The sequence below is a fragment of the Orycteropus afer genome, unplaced genomic scaffold (genome assembly GCF_000298275.1).
Source record: "Orycteropus afer afer isolate SDZICR_OR568_19922 unplaced genomic scaffold, OryAfe1.0 scaffold00074, whole genome shotgun sequence".
Taxonomy (NCBI): Eukaryota; Metazoa; Chordata; class Mammalia; order Tubulidentata; family Orycteropodidae; genus Orycteropus; species Orycteropus afer.
In genome coordinates, this window is record NW_006921661.1 from 2,565,410 (window position 1) to 2,577,269 (window position 11,860).

Consider the following 11,860-nt stretch of genomic DNA (forward strand, 5'->3'; position numbering starts at 1 on the left):
ATTCATTGGTTTTGTCGGGGGCCATCACTCAGATGTAACTACTAAGATCAAGCAGTGTAATGGCCATTTGCAAATTCAGTTGTGGTACTAAGAGGCAGCACATTGCAAGTTCGAGGTGCGATATTAAAGGTTTGTGGTGTATGCCTTAAACCAACAACTAAAATATGGTACTCTTTTCCTCTACTATTCGAATATACTATCTGGGAACCAAAGGATGGAAGTAGGAGTGGTTCCTTTCACTCTGAACCCAAAAACTCATTTATTAATTCTTGGGTTTAGTGGGCTTGGAGTGCTTAATCCCTGAGTAAGAAACAATTCCATTAGAGAAGACAGTCGTTGTTATGTTATGGTGGAAACTGAGACTACCTCCTGACCATTTTGAGTTTTTGCTGCTAAGTCAACAGGCAGAGAAGGGATTACTATATCAGCCTGGATGATTTCCCTTTGGAAAACAAGAACATCATCTCTCTAGGGCACTGTTTGCCAAGTGCTTTTCATTTAACTTGTTGCATTTGTCTATGCTGCGGTCTGTTTAGGGAGCTCTGGTGGCATAATGGTTGAAGCATTTGGTTTCTAACCAAACAGTTGACGGTTTGAACCCACCAGTCATTCTAAGGGAGAAGGGTGAAGCTGTCTGCTTCCAGCTTCGTAAAGATTCACAGCCTTGGAAATCCCATAGGGTAGTTCTACTTCTTTTTCTTTCACTCTTTTAGAGACAGATGAAAAATTGTCTCCTCTGTGAAGCTTCTCTAAGGCATCCTGAGGAATTTGTCTGAACCACATTCAGCTATCCAGCACTCGGTGTTTCACTGTAATGATCAGTTTTGGTGCCTATCTCCCCAGTTAGACTGTAGGTCCTTAAGGGTAAGGACCATCTTATATGCATTTTTGGGTCCTCTGTACAGCCGACTGCTTTTTCTAAGCACCCCACATTAACCTTGAAAGAAGGAACAATGAACAGCGAAAAGTTTCATGTACTTCACGTATAACTCCACGTTGGATTTATTAACACTAACACGTGAACTCCACTTCATAATCGATAGAATATTGCCACATATTTCATTTCGTCGTTACTACATTTTTGTCAGGTTAGGCATTACCAGCGCCTTTGTAGTGAGGCACTGGCTCATCACGTGCCAAAGCCTAGCTTGAAGGTTAGACACCTGGCCTCGTCCGAGCTACGCGAGGAGAGCGCCACTCCTTAAAGGATGGGTAGCTTTTGAAGAACGAGAGTGAGGTAGGAGGAAAAGGTATCCTGGGCCAGAGTTAGAGCTGGCGCACAGCCTGAACCAAGACAGAATCCCGGTAAACGACAAGTAACCACCACTGTGAACAACAAAGCTGACGGGAACGTCCGATTGGCCTCCTTCCTTTATTTCGTTAATCAAAAATCCTCACTCACACTTCTCCAGAATTTGCTTCTAGCTCTGAGTGGCCCCGCCTCTGCCCTTTAATCTCTACTTCCTCCCACTCTTCGCTCAGCTTCGCGCCAGTCTCTCGGCCACTCTCAGGCCACCTGCAAGCCCTCGGAATTCCCATTGGCTTGTCCAGCCTTTCATTCGTGTCTCCTCCCTCCAGAGGCCCCGCCCAATCGCGTTAAGATTCCGTTTTCGGGCCTCTGGCGCACGAGGAGTAGGCTGACAAATCCGGCTGCACTGCTGCCGGGCAGTAGAGCAGCCGGAAGCAGCCTCTCTTTCCCAGAACTCCACTGTCTTGTGGGATCGCAGCGATTCCTCCAGCCTAGACTGGTTTTCCGGATCCCTCTACCCCGCCTCCCGCGGCGAGTACGGAAGCTGTGAAAGCCCGTGGGCAGCCATGGCAGCGCACCTTAAGAAGCGAGTGTACGAGGAATTCACTAAGGTGGTTCAGGTAAGAGTGGAGAGAAAAGTCCCCAGGACAGTTCCGTGGCGGGTACAGTTATCCGGGCCCTAGGCACTTCGCCAGAACAGGCGCCTACCTGAGAATACACGTTAGTGGTCGTGTTAGTTGGCCGCTACTGTTGTCATTATTAGTAACAAGTATGAGCAGTCTGACGCGCATTTTCTTATTAGAAAAAATAAGTAACATTTTACGAACTTTGTTCGTTATCTCGCTTTGTTTTCTAACGCACCTTTGCAGCATCGGGTTACATTATTTTCGTTTTACAGATGTTGCTATTGAGGCTTCCGCTGTTGTATGAAGACGGTGGCAATTAGTGACAGAACTCTTCTCAACTTCCCCCAAAAGCCTGTAGGGACAAGGTGATAGTTTGCAAAGTTTTAAATGGGCCGTAGGAGGAAAGACCTGGTGATGTGCACCCATAACGATTTCAACCCAGAGAACCTTATGGGACAGTTCTACTGTGCCCTATAGGTTATTGTGGGGAAAATCGACTTGATAGCACATAAGAACAACACAAGTGCTGGAAGAAGAGTCTAGAGAGGTCCTCAGGCCCCATATGTCAAAGCTACAGGTGGGTCTAGATCGCATGAGCAGCCAGTGATGCTCCACGTGTATCCATTTAGTTGTCAGAAAAGTACAGGCTGATCTCAAGTCATTGCTTGGAACATGCTTCCCAAACTTTAATGTGTATACAGATTACCTGAGAAGCTTGTTAACATGTCAATTCTGTTTGGTAAGTCCAGGAGGATAGAGGAGGCAAGATTCTGCATTTCTAACAAGCCCCCTATTTATGTCAATGCTGTGGATCCTGACTATCCTTAGAGTCTTAGACTTGAAGAGTAGCAAGGCCAGCAGGATCAGAAGCTGATCCTTAAACATTTCATTCATTCATTCATTCATTCAACAATGATTAATTAATTATTTTTCCTGTTTCGCCGTTTTCCTTCCCCTCCCCTCCCATCTCTGGTAACCAACAAAGAAAGTTTCTTTCCAGGTGTAAGCTTTTCTTTGACTTTTTGCAATAATGGACTAATACAATACTTGTTCTTCTGTGATTGACTTATTTTATTCTTACCAATAATTTATTAAGTAGATGAGTGATTATTATGTACTAGGCATTGTGAAAAGTATTGGGCTACAGAGTCCAATACACATCAGGGTCCCTGCTGTTTAGAAACTCACAGGTTAATGGGAGAGACAGGCAAGCATATCTGTGATTATAGTAGAGAGAGAGAATTGCACTGACAAATCAAATGTGTCTTCCTTTCTGTTTTGCAGTTGCATCTTTTTTGTAAAACCAAACTTGCTAGTCCTTTGTGATCTGACGGTTTTCTTCCAGCTTTATTACTTGTTACTTCCTTTCTTTCCAATACTGTTATTCTCACAGCCTAAGACTATTTACCTCCTTCTCCAGTATGCCATGTATTTGCATATTTCCAAACTTTTGTACTTGCCCTATTGCAAAGGACACATGTCATTCTTCTATTTCTTTTCATTCTTCACCCAGTGGACTTTCACTTTGGCTTCAAAATCTACCTGAAACTTCAGTGACAGTTTAGGCTCTTTTTCTTATGCTTCTGTAACTCTGCTGCACTTATCTATTTGTATTCAATACTAATTACCGGAGTCCATTCTCTCCACCATTCTGGGCTCCTTGAGGCCAGAGATAACACTTGGATTCATCTCTTTGTTCCCTGGATGGACCACAGTGTGAACCTGGCTCATTGAAATGTTATTGATGGCTGAGTGATGGCAGATAGCAGTTTGTTCTTCCCCTTACATAATTTCTTAGGGAAAAAAATCTTTTCCAAATTTTGTCCTAACTGCAGCCCAGATAACACTAAAAACTGAATTTCTGTAGAATAAGATGGGAATGCATAAGTTTCTTTTTTTAAAAAAATACATTTTATTGAAATATAATTTATGTACAGTGAAATAAACACAACTAAAGTGACATGGGTCAATGCTTTTTTTTTACAGTGTTTTCTCTCCTCCCCTCCCACCCCTGGTAACCAACAAAGCAAGTTTCCTTCCATATATAAACCTTTCCTTGACTTTTTACAATAATGAACTAATACTATATTTGTCCTTCTCTGATTGACTCTTTCACTCAGCATAATGTCCTCCAAGTTATAAGTTTCTTAAAGGAAGCATTTTTTTTCATTTCATTCTGCATGAGTGGTTTTCATAGAGTGATGAAATGAGATTTTAGTGCTTTATTTTTTTCTAGCTGTGGAGAGAAGTAATAGTGTACCTTGTGCTTATTATGTGAATGTACAATGAAACCAAACTCAAATCCACTGACATCAGGTTGATTCTGACTCATAGTGACGCTACAGGACAAAGTAGAGCTGCCTCATAGGGTTTGCAGTCCTTTCAGGAGCAGACTGCCACATCATTCTCCTATGGAGCAGCTGGTGAGTTAGAACCACTGATTTTTGGGTTGGCAGCCAAGTACTTAACCACTGTGCCACACAATAAAAAACATTATAATTTAGACCTGTCAAGTATCCTGTGATGTTGGTATCGGTATCCACTTCTATAAAAGAAGACGGCCTTCCTTAGGTTGTAAGTGGTTACTGAGTTCAAATCTCTTTGACTTCCAAGCTCTTTTTCTTTTTATCGTGGCTCATACTATGGTCCTGTCTAGGATAATCCTAAATTATTTTATATAGAAGTGTGAATTCGTAAGGATGTGATTGCTCAGGACACCAAAATGATTTAGGTACTAAGGAAAATTGTTGGTTATATTTGTCTTACCAGAAAAGAGTTCTGGTGGTACAGTGGTTAAGTTCATGGCTACTAAATGAAAGGTTGGGTTTGAACCCACCAGCCACTCTGAAGGAGAAGAAAACCTGGCAGTCACCTTTCCTAAAGAATATAGCTTGGGGAAGTTCTGCTTTGTCATATAGACTCAGAATTGACTTGATTGCACACACCACCACCAAAAAAAGCCATTGTCACATGCTTCTGACTCATGGTGACCCCATGTGTTGCAGAGTAGAACTGTATCCCATAGGATTTTCAAGTCTGTGTCCTTTCAGAAGCAGATCTCCAGGCCTTTCGAGGCACTGTCCAGGTCAAACATTTAACAGTTTGCCCCACACTTTTTCTTATATTAGGATCCTCCTATATACAGTGAAAAGGAGTTCTGGTGGTGTAGTAGTTAAGGCATTTGGCTGCAAAAGTTCAGTGATTTGAACCCATTAGCCACTCTGAAGAAGAAAGATGAAGTGATCTGCTTCCGTAAATATATACATACATATATATATGTATATATATACATTTATATATATATTTAATTGTGGTTTGGGTGAAATTTTACAGAGCAAATTCATTTCCCATACAGCAGTTCACATACACTTTGTCTCATGACATTGCCTGCAATCTCCCACAGTGCAAAAGCTCTCCTGCCACTTCCTCCACATAGCCCCTTCTTCCCTGGGTCCTTCCCTCCCACACACTCCTGCCCCCTAAGCTGTCTCCCTGTGCATACACAGCTGTTCTGTTTTCCCATGATTGATCTCTCCAAGGAGTGTATCTACCTAATCTAAATATTCACCTCATATGCCTGTCTTTTGGTTTGGCTGGAAGCCACAGAAATGGGTTCAGTTCCAGACCTGAAGGGCAGCTAGGGGCCATAGTCTCAGTGGTTCCACCAGGCTCTATCAGACCAGCAAACCTGGTCCCCCCCCCTTTTTTTTTTAAATGAGTTTTGTTCCACATTGTTTTCCCACTCTATCCAGAATCTCCTACTTAGCTCCCCCTCCGAATGGTTGACACTGGTAGCTGGGAACTGTCTAGTTCTTCTGGTCTCATAGTCATACAGCTGAGGATTGCATGCTTCCGTAAAGATTTACAGCCTTGGAAACCCTATGGGGGTCACTAAGAGTCAGAATCAACTCGATGGCAGTGAGTTTTATATACACTGAAAGCTGTGAGAGCCAGAACTCAAAGGGACTGTCTTGTTTTTCTGGATTTACAAATTTTCTGCATTTGACAGTGTATAGTCTTACCATTTTCTAATGCTCATTTTAGTGGAAAATATTTGAGTTTTCCTTCTCTGATAGGTTTCTGTCTTACACAGGTTCTAGCTTTGACAGGTTTCACTTTATCTACCTACCAGGACCTGACCTAAGCACTGGAGTGACTGGTTCCCTTTTAAATGAACCTCTTGGCATTCACTGTATGTAACATGTACATCTAGAAGAGTTCTAATTATGTCTCATCCTTGGGAGAATTGAGAAAATAGTCACTCATTTTTCCATGTTCCATGGTTAAGATGAGGTACCCTGGTTGAGAAAGGCTGGTATTAAGGCTCATCATTCTTATTTTACAGATGCTGAAACTGAGTCTCATGACTTAATTAGAATAGAGCAGCAGAGTTGGAACTCAGATAATTATGAATTCCAAATCAATTATTCATTCAATGGCTATAGTTTGGCAGTAAGGTGGTATAGTGGTTGCTCTGATGGTATAGTGGTTAAAGCATTTGGCTGCTACTCAGAAGGTTGCTGGTTCAAATCCACCAGCCACTCCATGGAAGAAACATGAGGCAGTCTGTTTCCATAAAGATTTACAGCCTTGGAAACCCAGTGGGGGTTACGGTAAGTTGGAATCAACTCACTGGCTGTGAGTTTTATTTTATTTTCCATAGTTTGGCAGTCATATTGCAATGTAATTTTTCTACAGTGACCATCCGTCTCATATAGGCAGAATGGTTTGGATGAATATAGTTATCTGGAGTGAGGGGAGTATGTGTTTTCCCTAGTGTAAATTGCAGATGTTTCCTGTCAGCTCTGATTTTCTCAGGAAGAAAGCTGAACTTGGTGAGTGCCTCAGTGTTATCTCAAAGACTGTGCTTACAGAATTGGTATTTCTTTTCTAATGAAGAAGGAAATAGATCCTTTATGTGGCCTCTTGACTCTTAAGCTACAATAATCCTGAAAAATAGATACAACAAAATGTTAATATATCTATTTTATAGAGAAAGAGACTTGGAAAAATTAAAGTTGTAGGAGATAGTAAAAGGGAAAATTGGGACTCAGCCTTTCTCCAACCCAGTGCTCTTTTTCCAGTTCATAACACTGCTTTTTACTAAGGCTAGGTCTATTAGTGAAACACATTATTTGGTATAGGAAAAGTTATTTTCATCAAATGACACATGGTTATATTTGCTCACTGTATTCTCAGTTAGGTCTTCATGTCCTATTTTCCCTACCTCATTACAGCAACAACAGGAAGAAATTGCTACTAAGAAACTCCGACTAACAAAACCAAGTAAATCTGCAGCACTCCACATAGATCTGTGTAAAGCTACTTCCCCAGCAGATGCTCTGCAGTACTTACTCCAGTTTGCCAGGAAGCCTGTTGAAGCAGAAAGTGTGGAGGGAGTAGTCAGAATCCTCTTGGAACATTATTACAAGGTAAGGAAAGCTTGAGGCCCTATGGATTTATATATGAGTTGTATCACATCTGCAGTATGGGTTAATATTGCAAAATAAGAGGGTGTTTATTCAGCAAACGTTTATTTAGTGTCTTCTATATGCTAGGCACTGTGGTTACAGAAGTAAAAAGATCCATATCCTGTCTTCAGAGGCTTAGTGTGTACTAGATGGTAAATGACAAGGTTCATTAATCTGCTCTGGGTATTATGAACACAATCTGTACTGAGTGTGTCTTCCATAACCAGATTCATCCCTGGAATGTAGTCCCCTCATCTTCATCACTACTACTATTGCCTTAACTCAGGCCTTCATTGTATCTAATTGCATTAGCTTTCTCTCTCTCTCTCTTAACTTTTTTAGCTAAGTGTCATTTTATTTTCACATGAATCTTAGTGGGTTAGATAAAACATCAAACATTATTAAATAGTTTAAACAGAAAATGATATTCACAAAATATATTTATTTCTCAGTTCATATGAATGAGATCTGAAGTAAAAAAAGAAATCACTTTCAGATATTTGAATCACAGATTAATTAAATTTTAAAATTTTAGTGTGAAAAATTTTAAGCTTATACAGAAGAGGAGGAAATAGTATAATGAACTCTGAAATACTTATCTCAGATATTTAACATTATTAATATTTTGCCAAATTTGTTCCAGCTATTTGTTTTTCTGAAGTTTTTTAAGATCTCATACTCTGCTAACAAGTTCAGTTGATAGGTCTAAAAAAGGATGTCTTTTTTTTTTTTTTTTCCCAAATAACCATGTAGGTACATGACCACATCCACCAAAACGAAATAATTCCTTGATGTTATTTAACAATTAGGCCATATTCAGATTTCTTTAGTTTATCCCAAATATCTCTATTTTATTGAGATGTAGGTCACATAACATAACATAAAATTAACAACATTAACAATTCAGTGACGTTTCGTACAGTTATAATGTTGTACAACCACCACTTTTATAATGTTTCAAAACTTTTTTTATTTTAACTTTTTATTGTGATGTGGGTGAAATACTGCAAAGCAGATTTGTTTTACATTCAACATTTCATACACGTTTTGTTTCGTGACACTGATTATAGTCCCCACAACGTTAACAACTCTCCTCCCACTTTGTCCCTGTGGTTAACCTTTGCCAGTGTCCTTCTGACCTATGCATTCCTGCCTCCCTAGCTTTTTCCCTGTACAAATGCTGCCTTTCTGATCTCCCGTGGTTGATTGTTCTAAGAAGTGCATGTTGAGTTGTTCAGTTCGTAGGCCTGTCTGTTGTTTGGCTGAGAGTTAAGTCACGGGCTTGAGTCCAATTCCAAACCTGATGGGTGACTTGGGGCAATATTCTTGGGGGTTTCACCAGTCTCTTTCTGACCAATAATCCTGGTCTTTTTTATGTTTTTCAATTCTGTTCCACATTTTTTCTCCCACCTTATCCAGTATCTCCAATTTTGATCCTTTTCTGAGTAGTTGGCATTGGTGGCCAGGCACCATTTCTTCTGCTGTTAGGGTCATGTAAGCTGAGGATCCCATGGCCCATTAGTCCCTTGGACTAATTGTTTCCATGCATCTTTGATTTTCTTCACTACTCTTTGCTCCGGCTGAGGAAAGATGATAGTTACATTTATATGGCCACGTGTAAACTTTTAAGACCCTAATCGCTATTCAGCAAACAAAGTAGGATGTAGGATAGTGTTTCTGTGTGCTTTGTTGTGCCAGTTGAGCTTGATATCTCCCGTGACCGTGGTCCTGAGCCCACAAGCCCAGTGACTCACATCGTCAAGGTGCTTGATTTGACTAAGAAGTTATCCTAACTTTGTCCCCTGTTAGCTCTATATTGTCTATGGACATTTTTATAGCATGTATAAAAACGTATGTAGTAATATCATGTGCCTCACTTGTGTACGGTCATGGGTATATTCCTGTTTGCCTACCAATACCTAATCTTCTTACCTGTATATCTATGTATCCATCCATAGATTAGAGTTTGTCTGTACCTCTTATGTACCTCTCTGTGTCTTCCTTTTCCTTAGTGGTAGTGTTCTGGTCACACACTTAAAATATGGAAAACTTCATGAATTTGCTTGTCATCCTTGCACAGGGGCCATGCTAACTTTGCATTGTTCCAATTTTAGTATATGTGCTGCCAAAGTGAGCACTCAAAGCATTTTCATCGTTGAAAAAGAAAACCCTTTACTCATTAAGCAATCACTTCTTGTTTTCTCCTCCATCAGCCCCTGGCAACCTCCAATCTGCTTTCTGTCTCTGTGGGTTTAAATATCTTGGATATTTCATATATAAAATGTGACCTTTTGTGTCTGACTTCTTTCACTTAGCATAATGTTTGAGAGGTTCCTCCAAACTGTAGTATGTATCTTTACTTTATTAATTGTTTATGGCTGAATCGTATTTCATTGTATGCACATACCATGATTTGTTTATCTGTTCATCTGTTGAAGGACATTTGAGTTGTTTCTACATTTTGGAATGCTATGAATATTCATGGGCCGACTCGACGGCACATAACAACAACAACAATGAATATTCATGTACAAGTGTTAGGTTTAGCATCTGTTTTCAGTTCTTTTGGGTATATAATAACTAGGTTTGGGATTGCTGGGTCATATAGTAATTCTATATTTCGTAGACTGCTAGAAGAACAAACAGATCTATTTTGGAGAATGTACAGTCGGAATGCTTCTTAGAAGCAAGAATGGCCAGACTTTGTCTCTCGTACTTTGGTCAGGTTGTCAGAAGGGACCAATCCCTGGAGAAGGATATCATTCTTAGTAAAGTAGAGGGTCCGAGAAAAAGGGGAAGACACTCAATGAGATGTATTGACACAGTGACTATGACAGTGAGTTCAAGCATGGCAACAGTTGAGAGGATGGCATAGAACTGGACACTGTTTCCTTCTGTTGTGCATGGGGTCTCTATTAGTTGGCATCGACTTGGCATTACCTAACAACAACATTTAACTTTTTGAGAAATTACCAAACTTTTTTTTATGGTGGCTATACCATTTTACATTCCCCCTAGCAGTGCATAAAGGTTCAGATTTCTCCACATCCTTGCCAGTATTTGTTAATTTTTCTTTTTCTGATATTTACTGTCCTAGGAGCTCTGGTAGCATAGTGGCTAAGACACTTGCCTGCTAACCAGACGGCTGGCGGTTCAAACCCACCAGCCACTCCTCGGAAGGAAGGTTGGGCAATCCTACTTCCGTAGTGATACTGCCTCGGAAACCCAAGGAGGGGTCGCTATGAGTCGGGTTTGACTCGACGGCACATAACAACAACAACAGTGGTTGTAAAGAGCTATCTCATTGTGTTGCTGATTTGCATTTTCTTGATGACTAATGACTTTGAAGGCGCTGTGGTGGCAATAGTGCCTGAGGCATTTGACTGCTCACCAGAAGGCTGGTGGTTTAAACCCACCAGCCACTCCTTGGAAGGAAGACTGGGCAATCTACTTCCATAGAAATACTGCCTCAGAAACCCAAGGAGAGATTGCTATGAGTCGGAACTGACTCCATGGCAGGGAGTTGAGTTGTTTGGTTTAATGATTTTGAGCATCTTTTTGTGTACTTAAAAGCCATTTGTAATACTTCCTTGGAGAAATGTCTATAAGCCCTTTGCTATTTTTAAACTGGGTTTTTGTCTTTTTGTGGTTGAGTTGTAGGAGTTCTTTGTATATTCTGGTACTCAAGCCCTTATCAGATATGTGGTTTTTAAATATTTTCGCCAAACCTATAGGTTGTTTTCTCTGTTTATAAAGTCCTTTGATGCCCAAAAGTTTTAAATTTTGATGAAGTACAATTTATCTATTTTTTTTTCTTTTGTTGCTAGTGATTTTGGTGTCATATCTAAGCAACTATTACCAAATCCAAGGTCATTAAAATTTATCCCAGTGTTTTCTTCTAAGAGTATTATAGTTTTGGTGATTTTATTAGTCATTAGTATATTTTGAGTTAATTTTTGCACATGATGTGAGATAGGAGTTCAGCTTCACTTTATGGTATGTGGAAATCCAGTTGTCCCAGCACCGTTTGTTGAAGAGACTGTTCTTTCCCCATTGAATAGACTTGGCACTCTTGTCAAAAATCAATTGATCTTACAGTGTTTGCACAGGGAGACAGCTCAAGGGGCAGGAGTGTGTGGTAGTGAAGGACACAGGAAAGAGGTGACTACTGGCAGGAAGTGAGAAGAGAGCTGTTACACTGTGGAAAATTGCAGTCAATGTCATGAAACAAAATGTTTATGAACTACTGTATGGAAAATGAATTTACTCTGTCAAACTTTCACCCAAATGACAAAAAAAAAATCAGTTGGCCATAAATGTATGGGTTTACTTCTGGACTTACTTCTATTCTGTTGGTCTGTATGTATATCCTTATGATAGTATCATACTGTTTTATTTATTGTATCTTTGTAGCAAGTATCAAAATAGGATGTCTGAGTCACCCAATGTGTTGGATTGGGTTCTCTAGAGAAACACAAAAACCAGCAAAGTATATATATATGTATATATATATA

The 11,860-nt window shown here is 40.1% G+C and overlaps 1 protein-coding gene and 1 non-coding gene across 2 annotated transcripts in view; one reads left to right on the plus strand and one right to left on the minus strand.

Annotated features, from left to right (window-relative positions):
- Positions 1 to 1,815: 1,815 nt before the first annotated feature.
- Positions 1,816 to 11,860, plus strand: part of INTS4 (integrator complex subunit 4) — a 174,688-nt gene continuing 164,643 nt past the window's right edge. Inside the window, exons 1-2 of the mRNA XM_042780954.1 lie at positions 1,816 to 1,869; positions 7,113 to 7,307. Coding sequence (XP_042636888.1) covers positions 1,816 to 1,869; positions 7,113 to 7,307 — 249 coding nt within the window. The remainder of the gene's footprint in view (positions 1,870 to 7,112; positions 7,308 to 11,860) is intronic.
- Positions 9,382 to 9,484, minus strand: LOC122150017. Its single transcript, XR_006163445.1, has one exon. It is a non-coding gene; the product is annotated as a U6 spliceosomal RNA (small nuclear RNA).